The sequence below is a fragment of the Ictidomys tridecemlineatus genome, chromosome 11, assembly GCF_052094955.1.
Source record: "Ictidomys tridecemlineatus isolate mIctTri1 chromosome 11, mIctTri1.hap1, whole genome shotgun sequence".
Lineage (NCBI taxonomy): Eukaryota > Metazoa > Chordata > Mammalia > Rodentia > Sciuridae > Ictidomys > Ictidomys tridecemlineatus.
The window spans coordinates 116272874-116294174 of NC_135487.1; the positions used below are offsets into that span (position 1 = coordinate 116272874).

At 36.3% G+C, this 21301-nt stretch overlaps 1 protein-coding gene across 1 annotated transcript in view; it reads right to left on the reverse strand.

Annotated features, from left to right (window-relative positions):
• The window catches only part of Atf6 (activating transcription factor 6), a 213084-nt gene extending 192413 nt beyond the window's left edge, over positions 1–20671 (reverse strand). Inside the window, exons 1-4 of the mRNA XM_078027138.1 lie at positions 20519–20671; positions 7467–7543; positions 3901–3988; positions 1963–2069 (exon numbers count right to left, since the gene is read on the reverse strand). Coding sequence (XP_077883264.1) covers positions 1963–2069; positions 3901–3988; positions 7467–7543; positions 20519–20570 — 324 coding nt within the window. The 5' untranslated portion in view covers positions 20571–20671. The remainder of the gene's footprint in view (positions 1–1962; positions 2070–3900; positions 3989–7466; positions 7544–20518) is intronic.
• Positions 20672–21301: the final 630 nt, after the last annotated feature.

Sequence of the window (21301 nt, forward strand, 5' to 3'; positions counted from 1 at the left end):
GCATCAGACTGGCAACTTACTCTAAAATAGTTTAGTGAAAAAATCATGTAACATACTTGCAACATTTCTGTAAATCTGAGATTATTCCGAACAAAAAATCAATATAAGCAAGAAAACAAGAATAAAAAACTAGTGAATTCTTATATAACCTAAGTGGTGAAAACCCTGTTTTGAGTTGGGACCGGGGGGGGGGGGGGGGGGGGGGGGGGGGGGACAATAAAGGCCAAACCCAGTGGCATGCACCTGTAGTCTGTTACTCAAGGTTTATGCCAGAAGATCAGTTGAAACCCAGGAGTTCAAGGCCAGCCAGGGCATCACAGAAAGACTCTATCTCATTAAAAAAAAAAAAAAAAGGGAATATCACATAGAAAGAAAAGGAAAAGTCAACAGGCCAATCAATAACTTGTCTATCAAAAAAGTACACCTAAGGGCTGGAATTGTAGCTCAATGGTAGTGCGCTTACCTTACCTAGCATATGTGAGGCACTGGGTTTGATCTTCAGTACCACATAAAAATAAATAAACAAAATAAAGGTCCATCAACAACTAAAAACATGTTTTTTGTTTTTTTTTTAAAGTATACCTAAGAAAACATATAACAGAAATAAAGTTAAAAACAAATAACAGGGTATACAATATACTAACTGTTATGTAAGAAAGGACAGAAAAGACAAAAACCAACAAACAGACTTTTATGAATATACAATATTATGTATTTCTGACTCCAAAAGCAAATTACATTTTTTAAATATTAAATCATTTGGAGAAATTACGGAACCATAGAGTAATTCCTTCTAATAGTGGCAATCAAAGGAAACTTTCATACACTAAGTAATTTTTGAAGTGGGTCTTAAAGGATGACTTTTCTGAAAGAACAAAAATAGGGCTATTTTGTGGAGAAGAAAAAGAATGTGCAGAAACCTAAAACTGGAATAGCAGAAATCTCACTATTCACTGCCAGTGTCTGAGACAGCTCCTAGAACAGCTGGTGAATGAATGGAACACACTGACACTTTCAGGCAGGAACTCTTCCAGGGCTTAAGAAAGATGAGTGTGAAAGCAGGAGAGACAGTAAGAAAGAAGACTGGAAAGCTAACCATGGGTCAGATAATAGAGGCCCTAACACACCAGGAATCTGAATTTCATCCTGTAAGGGTTGGGAAGCTGTTAAAAGGTTTTACGGCAAAGGAATGACATGGTCAAGTTTGTGCTTTTGAAGGATTTCTCTTTGAGGATTATTACTCTGCTAAGAAAGGTTCAGGAAGTTGGGAGACAGAGTACCAGTTAAAATCCTATCGACTTAATCTAGATAAGATGGCCTGGTAGGAGCAAAAAAGAATCCTGAAGTCATAGGTAGATAGAATCATCAGAATTTAGTAGGTGAAGAAACACAGAGCCTACCAAAATAAAGATGCCTCAATTTAAAACAAAGAAAATATACTGAAGTGTTAACTCGATTTTTCTTCTTGTATTTTCTCTTTTCCCATTACCAAAATCAGGTACTTCCTTTTCTTGACATCATGGCTTTTATCTTGAGGGAGAACAAAAGCAATAGGAACTACAGGATTTTTGTAAAAATCTTAGCTTATTCAAAAGATAGTGTTAGGCATTCCTAAACTAAATAGATAATTCTAGGTTCTATGACCAAGAACCTATAAACCAAAACCTATAAGAACAATCTTATATTCTTCCATATCCTAAAGAATACATATCCTAACAGGGAGTAGAGAGGGATGAAAGAAGTAAACAAACAAAAAAATACTAGATACTGGTAAAATTCAATGAAATTATGGAGGCAAGAACATAAAGACTAACGACTTTTTAGCTCCCAAAAGGTCTTTCCTAAGGAAACATAAGGCTCCTCGTTAGCACTTAATAAATGTTAAACTTCCCCCTCCCACTTGATGCATGTATTTTCCAAATAACATTATAGCCCAAATCATGTAAAAGATTGGCTACTTACAGGAACATGCTGAGTTGAAGAACAAGAGTCCACTGACTGAGGAGATGAGACTGAACAACTTGAGGAAGCTGGAGAAAGTGGCTGAGGTTCTGTCTTAATATCTTTAACTGAAAAATATGAAGTGAATTTTTTTTCTCACTGGACAATACAAACTCAGAATAAAATCAATGAGAAAAAAAAGTAAAATCTACTTTCAAAATTCAATCATATGGGGCTGGGGTTGTGGCTCAGTGATAGAGCACTTGCCTAGCATGTGTGAAGCACTGGGTTCAATTCTCAGCACCACATTTAAATAAATAAAATAATGGTCCATTGACTACTAAAAAAATTTTTTTAAATCAATCATATATGGAAGTTAAGGTCACCAAAATATATTATTAAATGAAAATGCAAGATGCAGAAAATGGATAGTAGTAAGCCTCCAATCATATAATAAGTTGTGTATGTGTAAATGTATACACTGCATCTGTATCCTTTTAAAGAGTAAAGAAGAAACTGATGACAGTGACTGTTGTTTCTGGGGTGCAGAACTGGTTGGTTGAGGAATAAGTGCAGAAGGAGACATTTTTCTTCTGTATAAACTTTTATATCTTTTGGATGTTATACCATGTTCAAAAATGAGATCCATTTCCCTAATTTTTAAACCCAAGAAAAAGGAAAGAATCATTTTAGAAAGTATTTTGACAAAAGAATTAAAACTCACAAAAAATATCTCTTGATCTATTTATTTACCTTATAAAAAATTTACTGAGCAACTATAGCCTAGCAGTATTCCCAAGGGCCAAAGATACCACAGAATCAGGATGACAGACAAAGTTTTCCAAAGCCACAAAATATCTACTGTCTCTCATGATCGTCTATAATGTGATTTTGTCACTTTCCTAGCAAGAAGCAGAGTCTAGGCTGAGCACAGGGGTTCACACCTGTAACCCCAACTACTTGGAAGCATGAGACAGGTAGATGGCAAGTTTGAGGCTAGCCTCAGCAATTTAGCAAGACCTTTTTCAAAATAAAAATTTAAAAAGGACTATGGATATAGCTCAGTGGTAGAGTACTTGCCTAGTATATATGAAGCAAAATTCCTGACCCATAGACTCTGGGAACTTAATAAAACAGTATTTTTAAACTGCTCAGATTTAGAGTAGTTCACTATACAACAGCAACCAGACTTTGTGTCTCCCATATTCTATATGGGAAGACAGGCATTGAGCAAGATAAACACATATATAAAAGGAAGGGAAATAGGAAAGGTAAGGGGCTAAGGATGAATTTAGATGCAGGAATGTGCTGGTTATTTATCCATTGTCTCTCCACTCTGAGTCTACCTCCTATAATCTGTGATGCAAATTATTATATATTTCCCAGTTGGCTTCCTTTTAGTTCCAGTCAACAGAGGATACTGGATAGGTGCTAGAAGGTAGCAGAAAATATTTTTTTATTCTCCTGTGAGCTTTACTCCATCAGTGGCAGTCTGCTCCAGGTTCCAGCACACCGACCCCTACTCATTGAGCTCCCTTAAAGATGTTAACATCAGCCAAGTGGTACACTCTCCTTAGAGGTATGTATACCAATTACATGAGATTCCCCCAACAAATTCCTAGGTTCTGATAACCCCAGCTTCTTCTCTTTGATTCCCTAAGCCCTATATTGTTCCTAAATGGGTTAATCTCTTATAGAGATATTTATTATTCATAATTTGAATCAATATTTCTATTTCTAATATGAATTATTTATTCATTATGCTACTGAAACATAATTATGAAATTCTTTATATTCATTTTGGCAAGAAATTCATTTATGCATTGTCATATCAAAAGTAGGAATAGATACTCCCTGGAATCTTTTACCCCACCAAAGTAACCCACCTAATTTCAATTATTACCAAACTATAAAATAAATGGTCTAGTTAAAGCTTTTATCAACAAAGCACATTATTACCTGTACAGAATTGGTTGTTGATGGTCCAAATGTCTGATTCCCAAGGCATCAAATCCAAATCAAAATCAAGATGATCAAAATTATTTTCCTGTAGGTTTCAAATCAGTAAAAGAATATTACAATAAAAGAAACACAACTTGAAATCAAACCAATTAAGTTATTTAAAACACAGTAGTAAATTAGAAAGGAGGTACCAATTCCAAAAAGCTTTAGTTGGATTTATTCTTTTCTGTGGGAACAGACCATTAAAAGAGTCGCAAAATGTGTCTTTTGTCATAAGGGAGCTCCAACAAAATAGGTTTTCCCATTGCCATTAAGGAAAACAAGTCCAAACAAAGAGCTTGTCCCTAATATCATCTCTCTATATAAAGGAAAGAATACACATATACCAAAAAAACACGGAAGAATCATAAAGAGAGTAACTTACCACAAGGTAATTCTTTTTCTACTGTTCTGTGCTTTTCAAATTTCTAAAATTTTATGAATTAAAAAATATTTTTTAGTCTTAGGAGATAAAACTCTCAAAGAGGAGTAAACAAACCTCTTAAAGGGGATCCCTTTGTTTCTTTTCATTTATGTGTTAATTTTTTTTTACTTAAAAATAATGATTTTTATGGATTATCTGGTTGATCACCTTCTAGCGTATATAAAAATGAAAACTGACATGATTTCAGAATCCTCGCATGAATTTGAGATCAAGACAGTACCAGTCTATTTTACAGTGTTTGGCATAAGAGACAACAGCAAAATGGTGGAGGTCACAGAAGTTTTTCAGTGGAGAAGTCAAAGGGGAACAAAAGGAAAGGAGGGAGGATAGGAAAAGAAAAGACAGTAAATGAATCTGAATAACTTCCATATGTACATATATGAATATACCACAGTGAATCTCACCATTATGCACAGCCACAAGAAATTAATTTTAAAAAAACTATAGATAAATGGCAGAAAGATCAATAGAAGGGAGAAAGAGATTGGGAGAAGGAAGAGGAAGGAGAGGTACTGGGGTCTGAATTAGAACAAGATATATTCCAAGCTTTTTATAATTATGTCAAAATGGATTCTACTGTCAGGTATAACTAAAAACAAACAATAAAAAAAGTAAACAATGTAATAAAGTCAAAAGGCAAACAACAGATGATAAAACAGCTACAACAGAGAAAGTAAGCTATAGACGAAAAGTAAAAATTCATCTAATAATTGTTAACAATCATTTGTTAATAATTTCTCAAACAGTATTATTATTTCAAAATATCTATTATATGGTTTATTTTTATTGGGAAAGTAACATAAGGAGAGAATATGAACTTTTTTATAATCAGACTGCTCTTTACTGAGTAAATATTGATACAAGGTACATAAAGAAAATATGTGAAAGTTCACATAAAAAGAAAACACTTAGGGACTAGGGATGTGGCTTAAGTGGTAGAACACTCGCCTAGCATGCATGAGACACTGGGTTCGATTCTCAACACCATATAAAAATAAAATAAATATATTGTGTCCACCTAAAACTAAAAAATAAATATTTTTTAAAAAACACTTAAATCATGAAAGAACCATCAATCAAATTGATTAAATCAATTTCCTTACATTTTGTTCTCTTATTTGAACTTACATATCAAAAAAATTAGGCTGGGAATCTAGCTCAGTTGGTAGAGTGCTTGCCTCGCATGCACAAGGCCCAGGGTTCAATCCCCAGGACCACCACCCAAAACAAAACAGGGGGCAGAGACAGAGCTTTAAAAAAAAAATTAAGCAGACTTGTAGCATCCAAAACATACTTATACTTTCTTAGTCTAAGTAAACTTAACAATGCTGCTGGCCCTCATGCTAGCAGTCCTTTTAAACATGTTCATTGATTGGTATAACTGACTTCACAGATGCTTCTGACTCTATCAGTCTTCAGCCAAAAAGTCAAATACCTTCTACAACAAAAGAATTCTATCTGGTTGGAAATGTAACAGGCCCATTTCATGTGAGATAAAATACATTAGCACTTATGACTTATGAAGGGAAATTCTTCTATCATGTAGAAGAAGGAAGATACCAGGACCCTAAGAGATCATCTAATCTAATTCCTTCATGTTATAATGGAAAAATTAAGGAACTGACTTTGAGCAACTTCCATAACGTAATAGAATGTGAGTTATAAAATCAGAATCATATTTCCTAGAAATTTTCAAACTTAACACACCATTTCTTGATAGTATTTAAAAGAAACAGGATCTAGAGGGGTTTTTTGGTTTGTTTGTTTGTTTGTTTACAGTACTAGGGATTTAACCCAAGAGTGCTCTATTACTGAGCCCATTTATTTTGAGACAGGGTCTCCCTAAATTGCCCAGGCTGGCCTGCAACTTGCAATCCTCCTGCCTCCTGAGTAGCAGGGATTACAGGTGAACACCACCATGCGTGGCAGGACCAAGAGGTTATGAAAGAAACAAGAGATTATGAAAGAAACAGAGTTGCTTAGTCCATCAGCCAATAAGAAAAGTCAATTTAATCATCAGGTCATAATCTAAAATATCTCAAAGAGTAAACAAAACCATTAAAATCTCACACAGTGATTTTTAAAAATATAACATGAGTTTCTTTCTCTTCTATTGATTCATAGTAAAACAATTCTAAGTCATTCTTTGAGATACATCTGAAATTTACTGGGTACGCATATATATTTTTATATTCATGTTAATAAGAGCTTAAAAAATAGTGATATTCAGCCAGGCATGGTGGCACATGCCTGTAATCTCAGTGGCTCAGGAGGCTGAGGCAGGAGGATCATGAGTTCAAAGCCAGCCTCAGCGACTTAGTAAAGCCCTAAGCAACTCACAATATCCTGTCTCTAAATAAAAAAGGGCTGGGGATGTGGCTTATTGGTTAAGCACCTCTAAGTTTAATCACCAGTATCAAATAAATAAATAAATAAAGTGATATTCAACCTGATTGATAAATTACTGTACTCACTTGAATTACTTCCCCAGTACAGCAGCATCTCACCCATTATACAGAACAAGACAAAGTTAAAAATTTCATAGGCTAATCAACTTCATACATACTCATCAAGAAGAGGAAAAAGAAAATTTAAGAAATTTTTGAGAACTGAGGGTATTACTATCATAGCTTTTACATAGACTTCTAAATAATCAAAGGCAAAAAATAAGGATATACCTAATATTCAGTTTTCTACAGTAAGAATATATAACTTTTAAAAAAGAAGTTGGTAAGTTCTACTTGATGGGGTCCATGACTCACATACACCCCTTAATATCACACCAATTCCTTTACGCAGTAAAGTATCTCTAAAAACAAGAAGTGAGCCATTAAGTGACTTTTCCAAGGTTACCCACACCTAAAGCCAAGCTTAGAATACAAGTCTTCCCATACCAACATCAATGAAATTGTACTGTCCTATTTACTAACTACAAAATGACTACTTTCATACTTGATCATGAACATTATTTAAATTTAAATTATTAGCCTAAACCAGTTATACTGAAACCTTCTTGCAATAATTAGGGTGAAAATCAAACATCACATTATTCAGCATTCCTCCTCTAACAAACACTTACATAAGTCTCATTTATTGCATCCAACTGCAGATCATCAGTGTCTGTTAAATAACCAAGTTCAGCAAACAGGGTAGAATCTTTAAACAAAAGAAGAGAGATTAATTGTTAATTTAATGATCTGACAAGAGAATAAACACTGTATCTGTTACTCCAGCTTTGCTAGGGTTTCTCATTAGCCACTACTCTTATTGATAAATTTGAGTCACATGAATGACAAACAATTCAAAGCTAGTTTCAACATATGCATTATTTTCCATATAATTTTCATCTTATGGACTAAATCCTTACACTAGGAATTCAAAAAGGCTTTTTGTTGTATGTCATGTTGGAATAACTGGCAGTAACTTTCTGGAACATTACAAACGAAAATAGTGATGATACCTCCGGGCTCAGCACAAAAAAAATAATGTGGTTGATCAGCAACGATGATTGGAGAGGACTGTGGAGAATATACATGTATTGTGTGTTTGCCATCTCTGCCTTCAGTTAAGTGTACAAGCAATTTTCTATCTAGATAATAAAAATTGGTCTAGGACTGGTTGTGGTAGTATACACTGGTAATCCAATTGACTTGAGAGGCTGCCGGAAAAGTTTAGCAATTTAGAGAGAACTTCTCTCAAAAAACAAACAAACAGGACTGGGGATATAGCTCCATAGTAGAGCACTCCTGGGTTCAATCCCCAATACTCCCCCGCCCCCACACACACACACACACACAAAGTTGATCTAGGATGTAGCTCAGTGGTGGAGTGTTTGCCTAGCATATACAGACCAAGGGGTTCAATGTGGGGGGGGATTCATTTCAGCAATCTGAACTACATCCCAATTTTTTAATGAGGCTTAATTATAAGAAAAATATGAATACAGAAAAGACTCCTCAAGTCAGGCATAGTGACACACTCCTTGTAATCACAGCAACTCAGAAGGCTGAGACAGGAGGATCGCAAGTTTGAGGCCAGCCTAGGCAATTTAAGGAGACCCTGTCTCAAAATAAAAAAGAAAAAGGGCTGGAAATGTAGCTCACTGATAAAGCACCCCTGGGTTTAATCCCTAATATGGGAAAAAAAGAAGAAGAAAGAAAACAACTCTTCAATAAACTAGATTGAAAATTTTGTAGAAAAAGATCAAGGCCCAAGATGATTGATCAACATATAATCTGTAAAGTTTTCTCTAACACTTTCAGAATTTCAAATGCTTTGAGGAAGTTTCCAAATCTAGGTCATTTGAGCTGGGCATGGTGGGGCATGCTTGTCATCTTAGGTACTCAGGGAGGCTGAGGCAGAAGAACCTCAATTTAAGGTGAGCCTACGTAACAGCAAGACCCTATCTCAAAAAGCAAACAAACATATCTAGGTCCTCCTGAATATTCTATTATTACACCACTGAAACTGCTCTGGTCATTTCCTCACTATACACGTTTATGAATTATACTGCCAGCCTATTACTTTCTTGGCCAATGACAAACATTTTACCAACTTAAAATAGTAACTAGTTATTTCAAAATCAGGAACAAAACTGTCTTTTCCTGCATAAAAATTAAAGGTGGATTTATTTTTTTAAATAAATAAATAGTAACTACTAAAAAATTTTATATATAGTAAGTTATTATTATGTGTAATTATCAAGGTATGTGTGCATTAGCAAAGTACACGCAATAATAATACAACTCTAAGAAACAGATACCTTAAACTCAGCTCCAGAGCTGAAAAACTTAAGTAGGTGACTGTGGCTATATGACTATACAGGTACGCTGAAACTCCTTGAGAGTTTCTCTATGCCCTCTGTCTCTCATTTCTTTCCTCCCATTTGATTTTGAACCTGCTCCAATCAGGTTCTTCCCTACACACACACACACAAAATAATAATAATAATAATGTCACCAATGACTTCCATAAGTTAAATTCAATAGTAAATTACCTGACCTATCAACAGCAATTGACACAGTAGATCCTTTCACGTTAACTGAAGCATTTCTTCACTTAGCTTCCCAAAATACATTAGCTTTGTTTTTCTCCTATCTCATTTGTTTCCCCTTCCTTAATGGGCTCACCTCCCAAACATGAACTTGTCCCTGAGCTTACACAGGGACTTAGAGAAGCTGCTTTTGCTAAGAGCACTAACTTTTTACTTTAAGTCTGCAGATGCCAATGGCATGATAAATCTTGGCATCTCTGCCTTTATTTTGAATTTGTCTCCTTTATTACCTTCAACTTTGGGTCAGGTTCCTACTCAGTTCTCATAGCTTTAAATAGTATCTATATGCCAAGCATTCCCAAATATATATTCCCCACACTTCAAGAACCATGTACAGATCGAATACTGTTGTCTCCTATTGTGTGTTTGAAAGGCATCTCAAACTGCACACATCCCAAACTGAGCTCCTGATCACCTCCATTAAACAATAGTTCTATCTTCATCTCAGTTAATGACAAGTCAATTCTCCCAGTTGCTCAGGCTAAAAAACCTACTTTTCTTCTCACATTTTGCATTCAATCTCCCAGCAAATTCTGTCAGCCTTGTATTCAAAATATAAATCCATATATGGCTTCCTACCAATTCCTTCCATTGTTCCTTCGCTTCCTGTCCCTATCCCTCCTAACATTAAGAGAAGTCAGCTTTAGAGGAAATAGAACAATGAGAGTGATGGGGTTTTGTGCAGTGTACCTGGATACAGAGAAATGGGATTGTATGGGAGAAGGGGAAGTGGCAGCATGTTTCAGCCACCAATGAAATGGGATCAGAGGGAGAGAGAACAGAGTGGCAGATGGAAAAGGCAGCCTGAGTAGTTAGGAGAGTAAGTACATTTAGCAATATATTTAACTGGTAGAGCAAATGATTAAATCTAAAATAACTCGAGTCTGATTTCTCCCTATCTAAAAAAGGAGTTAAAAACATGGAAAAGGGAAAGATTAAAAGAACCATAAGCAGGAGGAAAAGAGAAGGTACTGGAGAATAAAATTGATCATATTATGTTATACGCATAAATGAATATGGCATAATCAGTCTCATTATTATGTAAAATTACAATGCACCAATTAAAAAATAATTATTTACAAATATGTAGTATAGGTCATTTCAGCAAACAAGCAGATTGAGGGAAGGAAGAGAGGAGAAGAGAAGGGACTGGGGAAGGTGACTGACCTTATTTTAAGTGCATAGCCAAATACTGCATAATAAATCCCACTATTATATATAACTAAAATGCACCAATAAAAATTAGTTTTAAAAACGAAGCAGAAAAACAAAAGAACACTCTAGGGGTAAAGCACACGTTGGATTTTGAGACTAGTGAGAAAAAAAGAATGTAAAATATCTTATTAGTTTTTATTTTTATTATGTGTGTTGAAATGCAAACATTGTAGATAGAGTAGGTTAAATAAAATATTTTCAATTAAAATAAAAACCATAAGGGCTGTGGTTGTGGCTCAGTGATAGAGTGCCTGCCTGGCATGCATGAGGCACTGGGTTCGATCTTCAGCACCCATAAAAATAAAATAAAGGTGTTGTGTCCACTTATAACTAAAAAAGAAAATATTTAAAAAAAAAAAAAAAAGATGTTGGGGGCTGGGGATGTGGCTCAAGCGGTAGCGCGCCCACCTGGCATGCGTGCGGCCCGGGTTCGATTCTCAGCACCACATACCAACAAAGATGTTGGTTCACCAATAACTAAAAAATAAATATTAAAAAAAAAAAGATGTTGGGCTGGAATTGGAAGCATTAGTAAATGAGCTCTTTTAAAAATATATACATACATACACAAGTAGTTACAGATGTTTGGAAATGTGTGTTAACATATACATACATATTTTTCCTAGTTCTGTTTACTTAGTGGTTCTACCAACAATGACATTTCAGTAGCAATAAAACTATTATGTGGAAAAAAAAAAAAAACTCTTATGTGGCCAGGCATGGTGGCGCACACTTGTTGTAATCCCAGCGGCTAGGGAGGCTGAGGCAGGAAAAACATGAGTTCAAAGCCAGCCTCAGCAAAAGCAAGGCACTAAGCAACTCAGTAACAACCCTGTTTCTAAATAAAATACAAAATAGAACTGGGGATGTAGCTCAGTGGTCGAATGCCCCTAAACTCAATCTCCAGAACCCCCCCCCCCAAAAAAAATCTATTGTGTGCCCAGTTCTTGGATACGAAATACCATCTGTTGAGAGCCATCCATGGGCTGTGTGTGGACTGTTGCACATCACAGCCTAATAAACAGGTGTCTGGGAACTTCCAGTGGACATTTCCTCTGGTTGACTGCCCAGACCCGTTGTGAGCTCTGCCAAAGGTCCCACACAGCACCAGAGATGGGATGACCTGCTATAACCACCCAGGCACACAGCCCTTCTGAGATGGGTGTGACCTGCCAAGATGCCAAACAACCGGCTGACTATAAGACATCACAAGCAAGACTCCACCCTTGAAACCTTACCCCTGCCTTTGATGTACCCCCTTAAATAAACAACAGGAGCCATTTTCTAATTATGTAGCTCCAGCTCCTGTGTGGACTGGACCTATCAGGTGCTCCAATCCTTTAAACCTAATTCTGACTTTGTCTTTTGTTCTTCACTAATTATTCTAGACTTTAATTTCTTAGGTGGCTTACACCCTCCTTGGCAGGAAGGAGAATCCCTGCCTCCCCATCCTCCACTAAACCCAAGCTCTTTGGACAAATGGTTGATTCCAGAGCTGAAACAGAGAAAATGCAAAATAACCTGAAAAATCTTGTTGTGTTAGGAAATAAGGAAATTCTCAGTGAATAATAGGAATATATCAAAAGATCAAAGACACCAATATAAATAGACTCCCAGAGGTCAAATCTTGGAAAATCTGAACATCACAATAAAATAAGAGTAACAGATTACAACCCATTAAACCAAAAAGGAATCAATAAATCAGAAAGAGAAAGAGGGAAATAAAGAAAGAGAGAGGGCTCTTTCTTATAGTACAGTATTACTTGCAAATTAATGAATGTAGACAGAATGACAGAGATAGATAATTCCCATTTAGCAACCATTAGAGCAGTAGGAAATACAGACTGAAATTATTAATGAAGCTAAAGTTGGTGGGTAGAGATTTAATAAAAATAGAATATTGGTGTCATGTCAGATTATCTCACCCCAATAATAATAAAATACAAAAGGAGAAACAATGACTAGTTTAGTATTTACTATAATTTTTATCATTAATTTAGAGTATGCTCCTTCCATATGTGAAAAAAAGTTTACTGTAAAACAGTACACCATGTTGCATTGGCACACATCAGTAATTTCAGCAATTCGGGACGCTGAGGCAGGACGATTCCAAGTTCGAAGCCAGCCTGAGTAACGTGGTGAGATGTTGCCTCAAAATTCAAAAAATAAAAACAGCTGGCAGTGTAGCTCAGAGTTAGGGTACTCTTGCATTCAATGCCCAGTACCACAAAAAAAAGGAAAAAAAAAACTACACCATGTTCCACTAGCAGACACCTCATACATCTCATGTTTACTGTATCTCAACTGCATCATTTTTCTCTCTTGTTTAATTGAATTTCCTGTTCTTCTGTTCATCATGGCCCTAGGAGCAACAAGCGTCACTAAATACATATATACCATATAATCTAAGTGTGTAATAGACTATACAATCTAATTTATGTAAGTATACTCTATGATGTTTGCACAATACTTCTCAGAATGTGTCCCTGTTGTTAAGTGTTGGATGACTATATTCAATGCATGAAGGTAAGAATAAACCCTATGATTTGGCTTTGAACACTAAGTATTAGTATGAAATCATGCTTTTTTTATATTTATTTTTTAGTTGTGGTTGGACACAATATCTTTATTTTATTTACTTATTTTTATGTGGTGCTGAGGAATGAACCCTGGGCCTTACAGGTACCCTCGTAAGCACTCTACTGCTGAGCCACAACCCCAGCCCCTAAATTCATGCTTTTTAAAAATAAATATTTCCTTGTTCGGGGCTGAGTGCTCACCTAGCATGTACAAGGCACTGGGTTTGATCCTTAGCACCACATAAATGTAATATAAAGATATTCTGTCCACTTAAAACTTAAGAATAAATATTTTTTTAAAAAATATTTCATTGTTCTTAGGAAATTCATGGTGAAGTGTTTAGGAGTATCATATTATCTGCTGCCTATTTTCAGATGAGAGAGGATGAAGTATGCATGATTCTTAAAGAGTGTGGCAGGATGTTAACAGCTGATAAATTTAGATAAGGAAAATACAAGTCATCAATGTACTGATCTTTCAGCTTTTCTGTGGTTAACAAACTGATGGTGGTTGATAAATATATGACTATATTTATAGAATATTATAGAATTCATGAGAAACTAGTGGCACTGTTTACCCCTATAGTATCTCTAATATCTATTGCCTACTCCTATGTCCTTTTCACCAGCTCCACGCTACCAATATTTGGATTTCCTTCAACAGCAATAAACTATGGCAGCTATTATTTTTAGTTTGCATAGCCACCTTTTCCACCTGATTCCACCTTGATCATTTGTTTGTTTACTTCTTATAAGTTTAGCAAAATGAGAAATAGGCCACTAGGTTTAGCAGTAAGAAATCAGTGGAGACCTTAGAAATAAATAGCTTCTGCAGAGTGATATAATCTGATTGAAGTGAGTTTAAGAGACATGAGAGAAGAGAAACTAGCATCACTGAACATGGATTTTCTGCTATAAAATAAAGAGAAAAACCTCTAAAAGGAGTTTTGTTTCCTTTTTTTTTTAACTACATATGTACTGACAGAGACGATCTAGTGTAGAGATGGATAAATGATGCAGGAAACAAAAGGAAGAATATATTCAGCAATATTCTTGAAAATATGAGGAGGAATTTAAAACACATGAGAAAGGGCTGGCTCTAGCTCATTTGAAGAATGAGGGAAAAGATGCTGGAGGTTTGAGGAGGGAAGCAACTTCATAAAACGATCATCAAAGTGAGAGAGTAAAATCAGGGAAATATGGTTGGCCTGCTTCAGGTTAGTATCATGAATTTAAAATAAGACCAGTCAGCAAAGATTGAATTTCAGCTACATTCTGCTATTAGTGCAGGCATGGGGTACGCAGAGCCAGATTTAATAAAGGTTGGTAGCTTATCCAAAGAGATCTACACAACAAGTTACCAACAAGGATGTTAAGGTGTAAGCAAAGAATAGTTACAATGATGTCCATGGTATTTTAACCAGGTACAGGGAAAATGATGACATAAAGGTAATGAGAGACAATGAAAAGATGGGAAAATCTTAGTGGAGCTGAAGGATTTTTGGAATTGGAATATTAAAGGGAGTGAACCAGTAGGACAGGAGATGGTGATCAGAGTTAGATTCTTTGAAAGTGAGATCATGTTATGGGACATAACAGCACATAGGCTTATGATCAGAGGAGTAAATAGCCAAGACAGGTAAAAAACAAGAGTGCAGGTCCAGGAAATAAATGTTTGAAGGCTCTTCTCTGAGCATACTAAAATCATCTAATAATGTTGGAGAGAGTGACAGTAAGCTAGTTGCTGAAATTTTTCAAAAAGTGAGTGAAAATGACTCAGAGGATGACATATTGTGACAAAATGAGCTTCACACCTAGATATTTTCAGGGAGCAGGGGAGGAAAAGGAAGGACCTTTGCTACCTTCCAAGGTACCATGGTAAAAGGTTTGAGAATAAAAAAAGTTACTGCTCAGGTACTTAGGGAAAGCTGTGTCATCAGGTTTTGGTTAGTACCAGAAGGCAATGAGAACCTTCACAGAAGAGACTGAAGACATAGAAGAAACCACAATGGGAGGAACCTTCTGATCTTGGTACATATGTCTTATGTGGAGGGGAACAAAACAGAAAGAGTAGTTTGGCGGTAGGCAAGCAGGAGGGAGAGGGAGAATATAGAGAGAGCAAATAAGCTATAAAAAGATGCTCAACATCATATGTCATCAGAAAATTGCAAATTGAAACAATGAGATACCACCACACACCTATCAGAATTGTTAATCTCCAAAACACTGGTAATAGTAAATGTTAATGAGGATGTGGAACAACAGAACACCCATTCATTGCTGGTGGGAAAGCAAAATGATACAGCCACTTTGGAAGAAAGTTTGGCAGTTTCTTACAAAATAAAATGTAGTCCAACCACACAACTCAGAATATCATGCTCCTCGGTATTTACTCAAATGATTTGAAAACTTATGTTCACACAAAAACCTGCACACACTTTTATAACAGCTTTATACATCTAGGTTGGAAGCAACCTAGATGTACTTCAATAGGTAAATGGGTATGAAAACTGTACTATGGACTAAACTGTGTTCCCCCTACCCTGACAAATCCATGTATTGAAGCCCTAACACCCAATATGACTGTATTCACAAATAAGGTCTTTAGGAGCTAAGTTAAATGAGGTAATAAGGGGTGTGGTCCTAATGTGACAGGACCATGGCCTTACAAGTAGAATGAATTGAACATAACTTTCTTATGTTCATATATGAATACATGACCTGTATAACTCCACATCATGTGCAAACACAAGAATGGAAGTTATACTCCTGGGGCTGGGGATGTGGCTCAAGCGGTAGCGCGCTCGCCTGGCATGCGTGCGGCCTGGGTTCGATCCTCAGCACCACATACAAACAAAGATGTTGTGTCCACCAAAAACTAAAAAATAAAATAAATAAATGTTAAAAAAAATTCTCTCTCTCTCTATAAATAAAAAAAGGAAGTTATACTCCATGTATATATAATATGTGAAAATAAATTCTACTATCATGTATAACTAAAAAGAACAAACAAAAAATAAAAAAAATTCTCTCCCAATGACATGTGATAATGCATTAAAAAAGCAGCTAGGCTGGGATTGTGGCCCAATGGCAGAGCGCTTGCCTCACACATGTTAGGCACTGAGTTCAATCCTCATAAAAAAATAAGCAAACAAGATAAAGATATTGTGTTCATGTATAACTAAAAAAAATATTAAAGAAAAAAAAAAGGAAGCAGCCATCTACAACCAGAAGAGAGCCCTCATCAAAACTGGAGCTTTCCATTTGGAACTTCCAGCCTCTAGAACTGTGAGAAACTAAAATTATGTTGTTTAAACCACTTAGTCTATGATATTTTGTTATGGCAGCCTCACAGACTAATATACTATGGAACTAATACACTATGGTATTTACATACAATGTAAATTTAATCAGTGTGAAAAAATAAGGTATCAAGACACAAGAGATAGGGAGGGACCTTAAATGTATACTGCTAAGTGAAAGAAGTCAATTTACAAAGGTTACTTACTGTACAATTCCAAATATATGATATTCTTCAAAAGGCAAAACTATGGAGACAGTGAAAAGATCAGTGGTTGGAAGGGGAACTTGGGAAGAGGGAATGGGAAAGAAATGAATAGGTGAAGCACAGGGAATTTGTGGGGCAGTAAAACTATTGTGTATGATATTGTAATGATGGATACTTTCCTTTGGCCATCAAAACTCAAAGAATTAACCTTACATTAAGGTGCACAGGTGTGGCGGCACATGCCTATAATTCCAGCAACTCAGGAGGCTGAGGTAGGAGGATCATGAGTTCAAAGCCAGACTCAGCAGTTTAGCGAGGCACTTGCAACTCAGTGAGACCCTGTCTCTAAATAAAATTTAAAAAAAAAAAAGCTGGGGATGTGGCTCAGTGGTTAAGCACCCCAGAGTTCAATTTCAAAGTACCAAAAAAAAAAAAAAAAAACCTTAAGAATTATTTAAGAGTGGGGCTGGGGATGTGGCTCAAGCGGTAGCGCGCTCGCCTGGCATGCGTGCGGCCCAGGTTTGATCCTCAGCACCACATACCAACAAAGATGTTGTGTCCACCAAGAACAAAAAAATAAATATTAAAAAAAAAATTCTCTCTCTCACTCTCTCTTTAAAAAAAAAAAAAAGAATTATTTAAGAGTGAAAGCAGTAAAACACACACACACAGTAAACCTTATGAACTTTAGTTAATATTAATGTATCAATACTATTTTATCAATTGTAGCAAAAGTGTTAATCTAATGCCAACATGTTACCAATAGGGAAATTTTATGGAGTAGGGAAGAACTATATGTGCTCAATTATTCTGTAAATCTAAAACTATACTAAAAAAAAAAAGACTCTTAAGTACTAGATCAAAAATAACTGTGAAATTCAAATTTCAATTTACATCGAGTTTTATTAGAACATGGCCATTCTCATTCATTTACAGATTTTTGTTTGTTTGTTTGTTTGTTTACTCGGAATTGAATTCAGGGGCACTCAGCCACTGAATCATACTCCTAGTCCTAATTTGTATTTTATTTAGAGACAGGGTCTCACCTAGTTGCTTAGCCTCACTTTTTACTGAGGCTGGCATTTAGATTTCTTATGGCTGCTTTTATACAACAGCAACAGAGACGAGTAGCTACAAGAAACTACATGATCACAATGCCTGAAATAATTACTATCTGGACCTTTTCAAAATGTTTGCCGACCTTTGCTCTTAATTTCATTACCCAAGTTAAAAGGAGCAGGGAGCACATTCCATCATGGGCTATTCTGAGACAATCACTTTATTTAAATTATTTAAAGTCCTCAGAGTCACAAGAAATAGAAATTATCTAATCTGACCTGATTTTTAAAATCCTATCTAGTTAGTTTTGTTTTGGCACAGGATTGAACCCAGGGTCACTTTGCCACTGAATTACATTTCCAGCCCTTTCTTTCTTTTCTTTTCTTTTTTTTTTTTTTTCAGATTCACATCAATTTTATTAGAACAAACTCTTTTTTTCTTTTTTTTTTCACTAAATTGCTGAAGCTGTCCTCAAATTAGCAATCCTCCTACCTCAACCTCCCAAATTTCTGGGATTACAGGCATGTGCCACCACAACTGGCTTAACTCTATAGCTTCTAATATTAAAAAAAAAAAATCAAGTATATCAGTAAAGCACCCAAACAACAACTCCCACAGAACAAATCCATTTTTTACTGAGAAACACTAGCAGATAGTAGTTTTATACTTAAGTGCTTGCAAAAATCTATCCCTTTAGTGAACACCTAAGAAATTAAAGTTTTCAAAGAAAAGGAGTTTAAAAAGGGAAGCCTAGAAAACAACGGTAAGGAGAAGCACTCAGGGAAGGGAAGGGCAGGATACCTAGGAGAAAAAAGTCATTCATCCAACAACAAAGAACTGAATGTTCCATTAAAGAACATCAGAACTAGGAGTCAGGAAAGTGGATTCTGGGTATTAGAACATAAAGTATAACATTAGGAAATATACCCCTAGTTATAGTTTAAGAAATATCATGAAAATATAATATGAACTAGCTGAGAAAACAAATCATAACTCTCTGACATACTGAAGTAGACTTGTTAATAAAAGGCATTGTAGGAAGAATCAAATTTGTAGAAAAAAGAAGTTAGGAAAGCAATATAGGATACAGACTAGAGGCATAAGCTTTCGAGGTACAGAAGCCTGATTCTGATCCTGCTTCTACCACTCAATAGCTCTAAGTCTTTGAGCACAAATTCTCTCTCAGCCTCAGTTTCCTCATCTGTAAAATAACAGTATCTCAGTAAATTACTGTAAGGATTAGATAAAATAATGCATACAAAGAGTTTAGGGGCTGGGGTTGTGGCTCAGAGGTACAGCATTCGCCTAGCATGTGTGAGGCACTGGGTTCAATCCTCAGCAACACATAAAACAAAATAAAGACATCGGGTCCGCCTATAACTAAAAAATAAATATTTTTTAAAAAGAGTTTAGTACAGTTCTGACAAAAATAAAGTGCTAAATAAATGGTAATTGTTAATATGACTAATATATGTGGCTTGGGAAAATGCATTGAGAATAGACAGTTTTTCCAGAAACTGTTAGAAAATCTACCCAAAGACTGAAATAAAAATCTCTCATACAATAATTTTAAAGAATGTCTAAAAAAAATGTCTGCCATCAGAAAATTAAATGAGGACTTCGGTTCAATAAATGGAGTTGAAATTCCACTCACACAGAGAACGTTGGTTCAAGGGAGAAAAACAAAATCAGTCTGGTTTCCTCCCAAATTCTAAAGCTGGTGAATGCTGTAGGCCCACTACAGGTTCCATTCAGAGCCCTCATAATCCCAAATTCATACCAAAACCCAAGACAGTATTAAGTCTTGCAGTCAAATGGAGAATAAATAAGTCATGGTGGTGGCTAGTGCCTATACTCCAAGTTACTTGGGAAGCTAAAGCCGGAAGATCCCACGTTCAAGGCCAGCCTGGGCAATTTAGCAAGATTCTGTCGGAAAATAAAGTAAAAAGGGCTGGGGATGTGGCTCAGCGGTAGAGGGTTCCTGGGCTCAACTCCAGGTCGGAGTAAAGACTTACATGACAAAGCTTTAAAGACTTACATGACAAAGCTGCTTCTCTCTCATTCCCACTATGTTCCATTCCATACTTTCTGACCGTCAAAACCAAACAAAATATCCATACCAAAAATTCAGACCTTTATCTGGAGAGCAGTTAGGATTGTATCCGTTTATAAGTGTACTAAACTTATAAATAGGTAATCAAGGACTCGAGGTCAGGGGCTTGAGTGCTTTGCTTCTCTGTGAAGACAGTCTAGAGCCCTAAAAGTAAAAGCTGCGAGATGAGGGTTTTTTTATATTACATACACATTTCTTCAGACACACCGCGCGGACGGACGGACACACACACACACAGCACTGCAATCATCACCCACATCCCCCAGTCTGAGAAAACAGCTGACAGGCTTTCTGGCGGTCACAGCCATCCTGTCCCACGCTTCTAATCGCCCTCAAAACCATCACCTGGTACTTCCCCAACGGAAACAGCAAAATAAACGATAATAATTCCAATCAAGACAACATTTTGCTCTCACTGTGGCCAAGACAGAAGCCGAACGGTTCTGCTCGACAATTCCAGGGCCACAGTCAGGGGCAACGAGTGGCCTCACTCCCAGGGCTAGGCTCATCCACACCTGTCACCAAGAGTGGGCGGAAGTAGGGAGGAAGAAATCGGAAAACGCGGACCCGAGCCACCCCTGGTACATTGGCAGATCCCACTCACCCCACTCTTCATCTGGTCTGTGAGAGAGTCCTGGGCTAAAAGGCGACTCCATGGTGCCGGCAACACCAGCCGGCTCCCCGAAAACACAAGTTCCTCGGTCCTAGAACTCGGTGAGTAATATCTGAGACGGCGGCTGCAAGCGGACAAAATACTCCGTACCGCTGACGAGACGGTGGCCGAATGAAGACAAACTTCCTATTGCGCTAGGGACTAGTAGGAATGAGCCAAGAGAAAGTCAGCAAAGCTAAATAGGATCTCTGTGTAAATGTTTCTCTTTTGGAGTTTTAACCTTTCCTGTTCCCCTGTTTTAAGCGGGCGGTGAGGGAGGTAAAAGCACGCAAATAGCTTCAGTTAAGTAAATTGTATCAATAATATTAAAAGTGAAATTTTGCAAAATTCCTTTCTGAACATACTGATTTGTTCTTTCAGAACAAAATTAGAGACTAACCATAAACGCAATTTAGTTTTTTCTTATAATTTTGTATTGATGTAAAAAATTCTCCATATGTAAAAGAGAATAAAAGAAAAGCACAGCTATTTTTCCATTCATTAGAACTGACTCTACTGGCACATATCCGAGGTAAGCGACACTATAAAAGTATACTTCTAGAAAGTCTACCTTTATGTGAACAAATTAAAGATAAATTTCCGTGCCCATAGTTATCTCCAAAAGATTAACTTCTAAAACTACTAGTAAAAGTCCAAGCCGAGCCTATACTAAAACCTGCAATAATGTAAGTTCTTAAACGTTTTATTACTAAAGTGTAAGATTCGGATTTTATT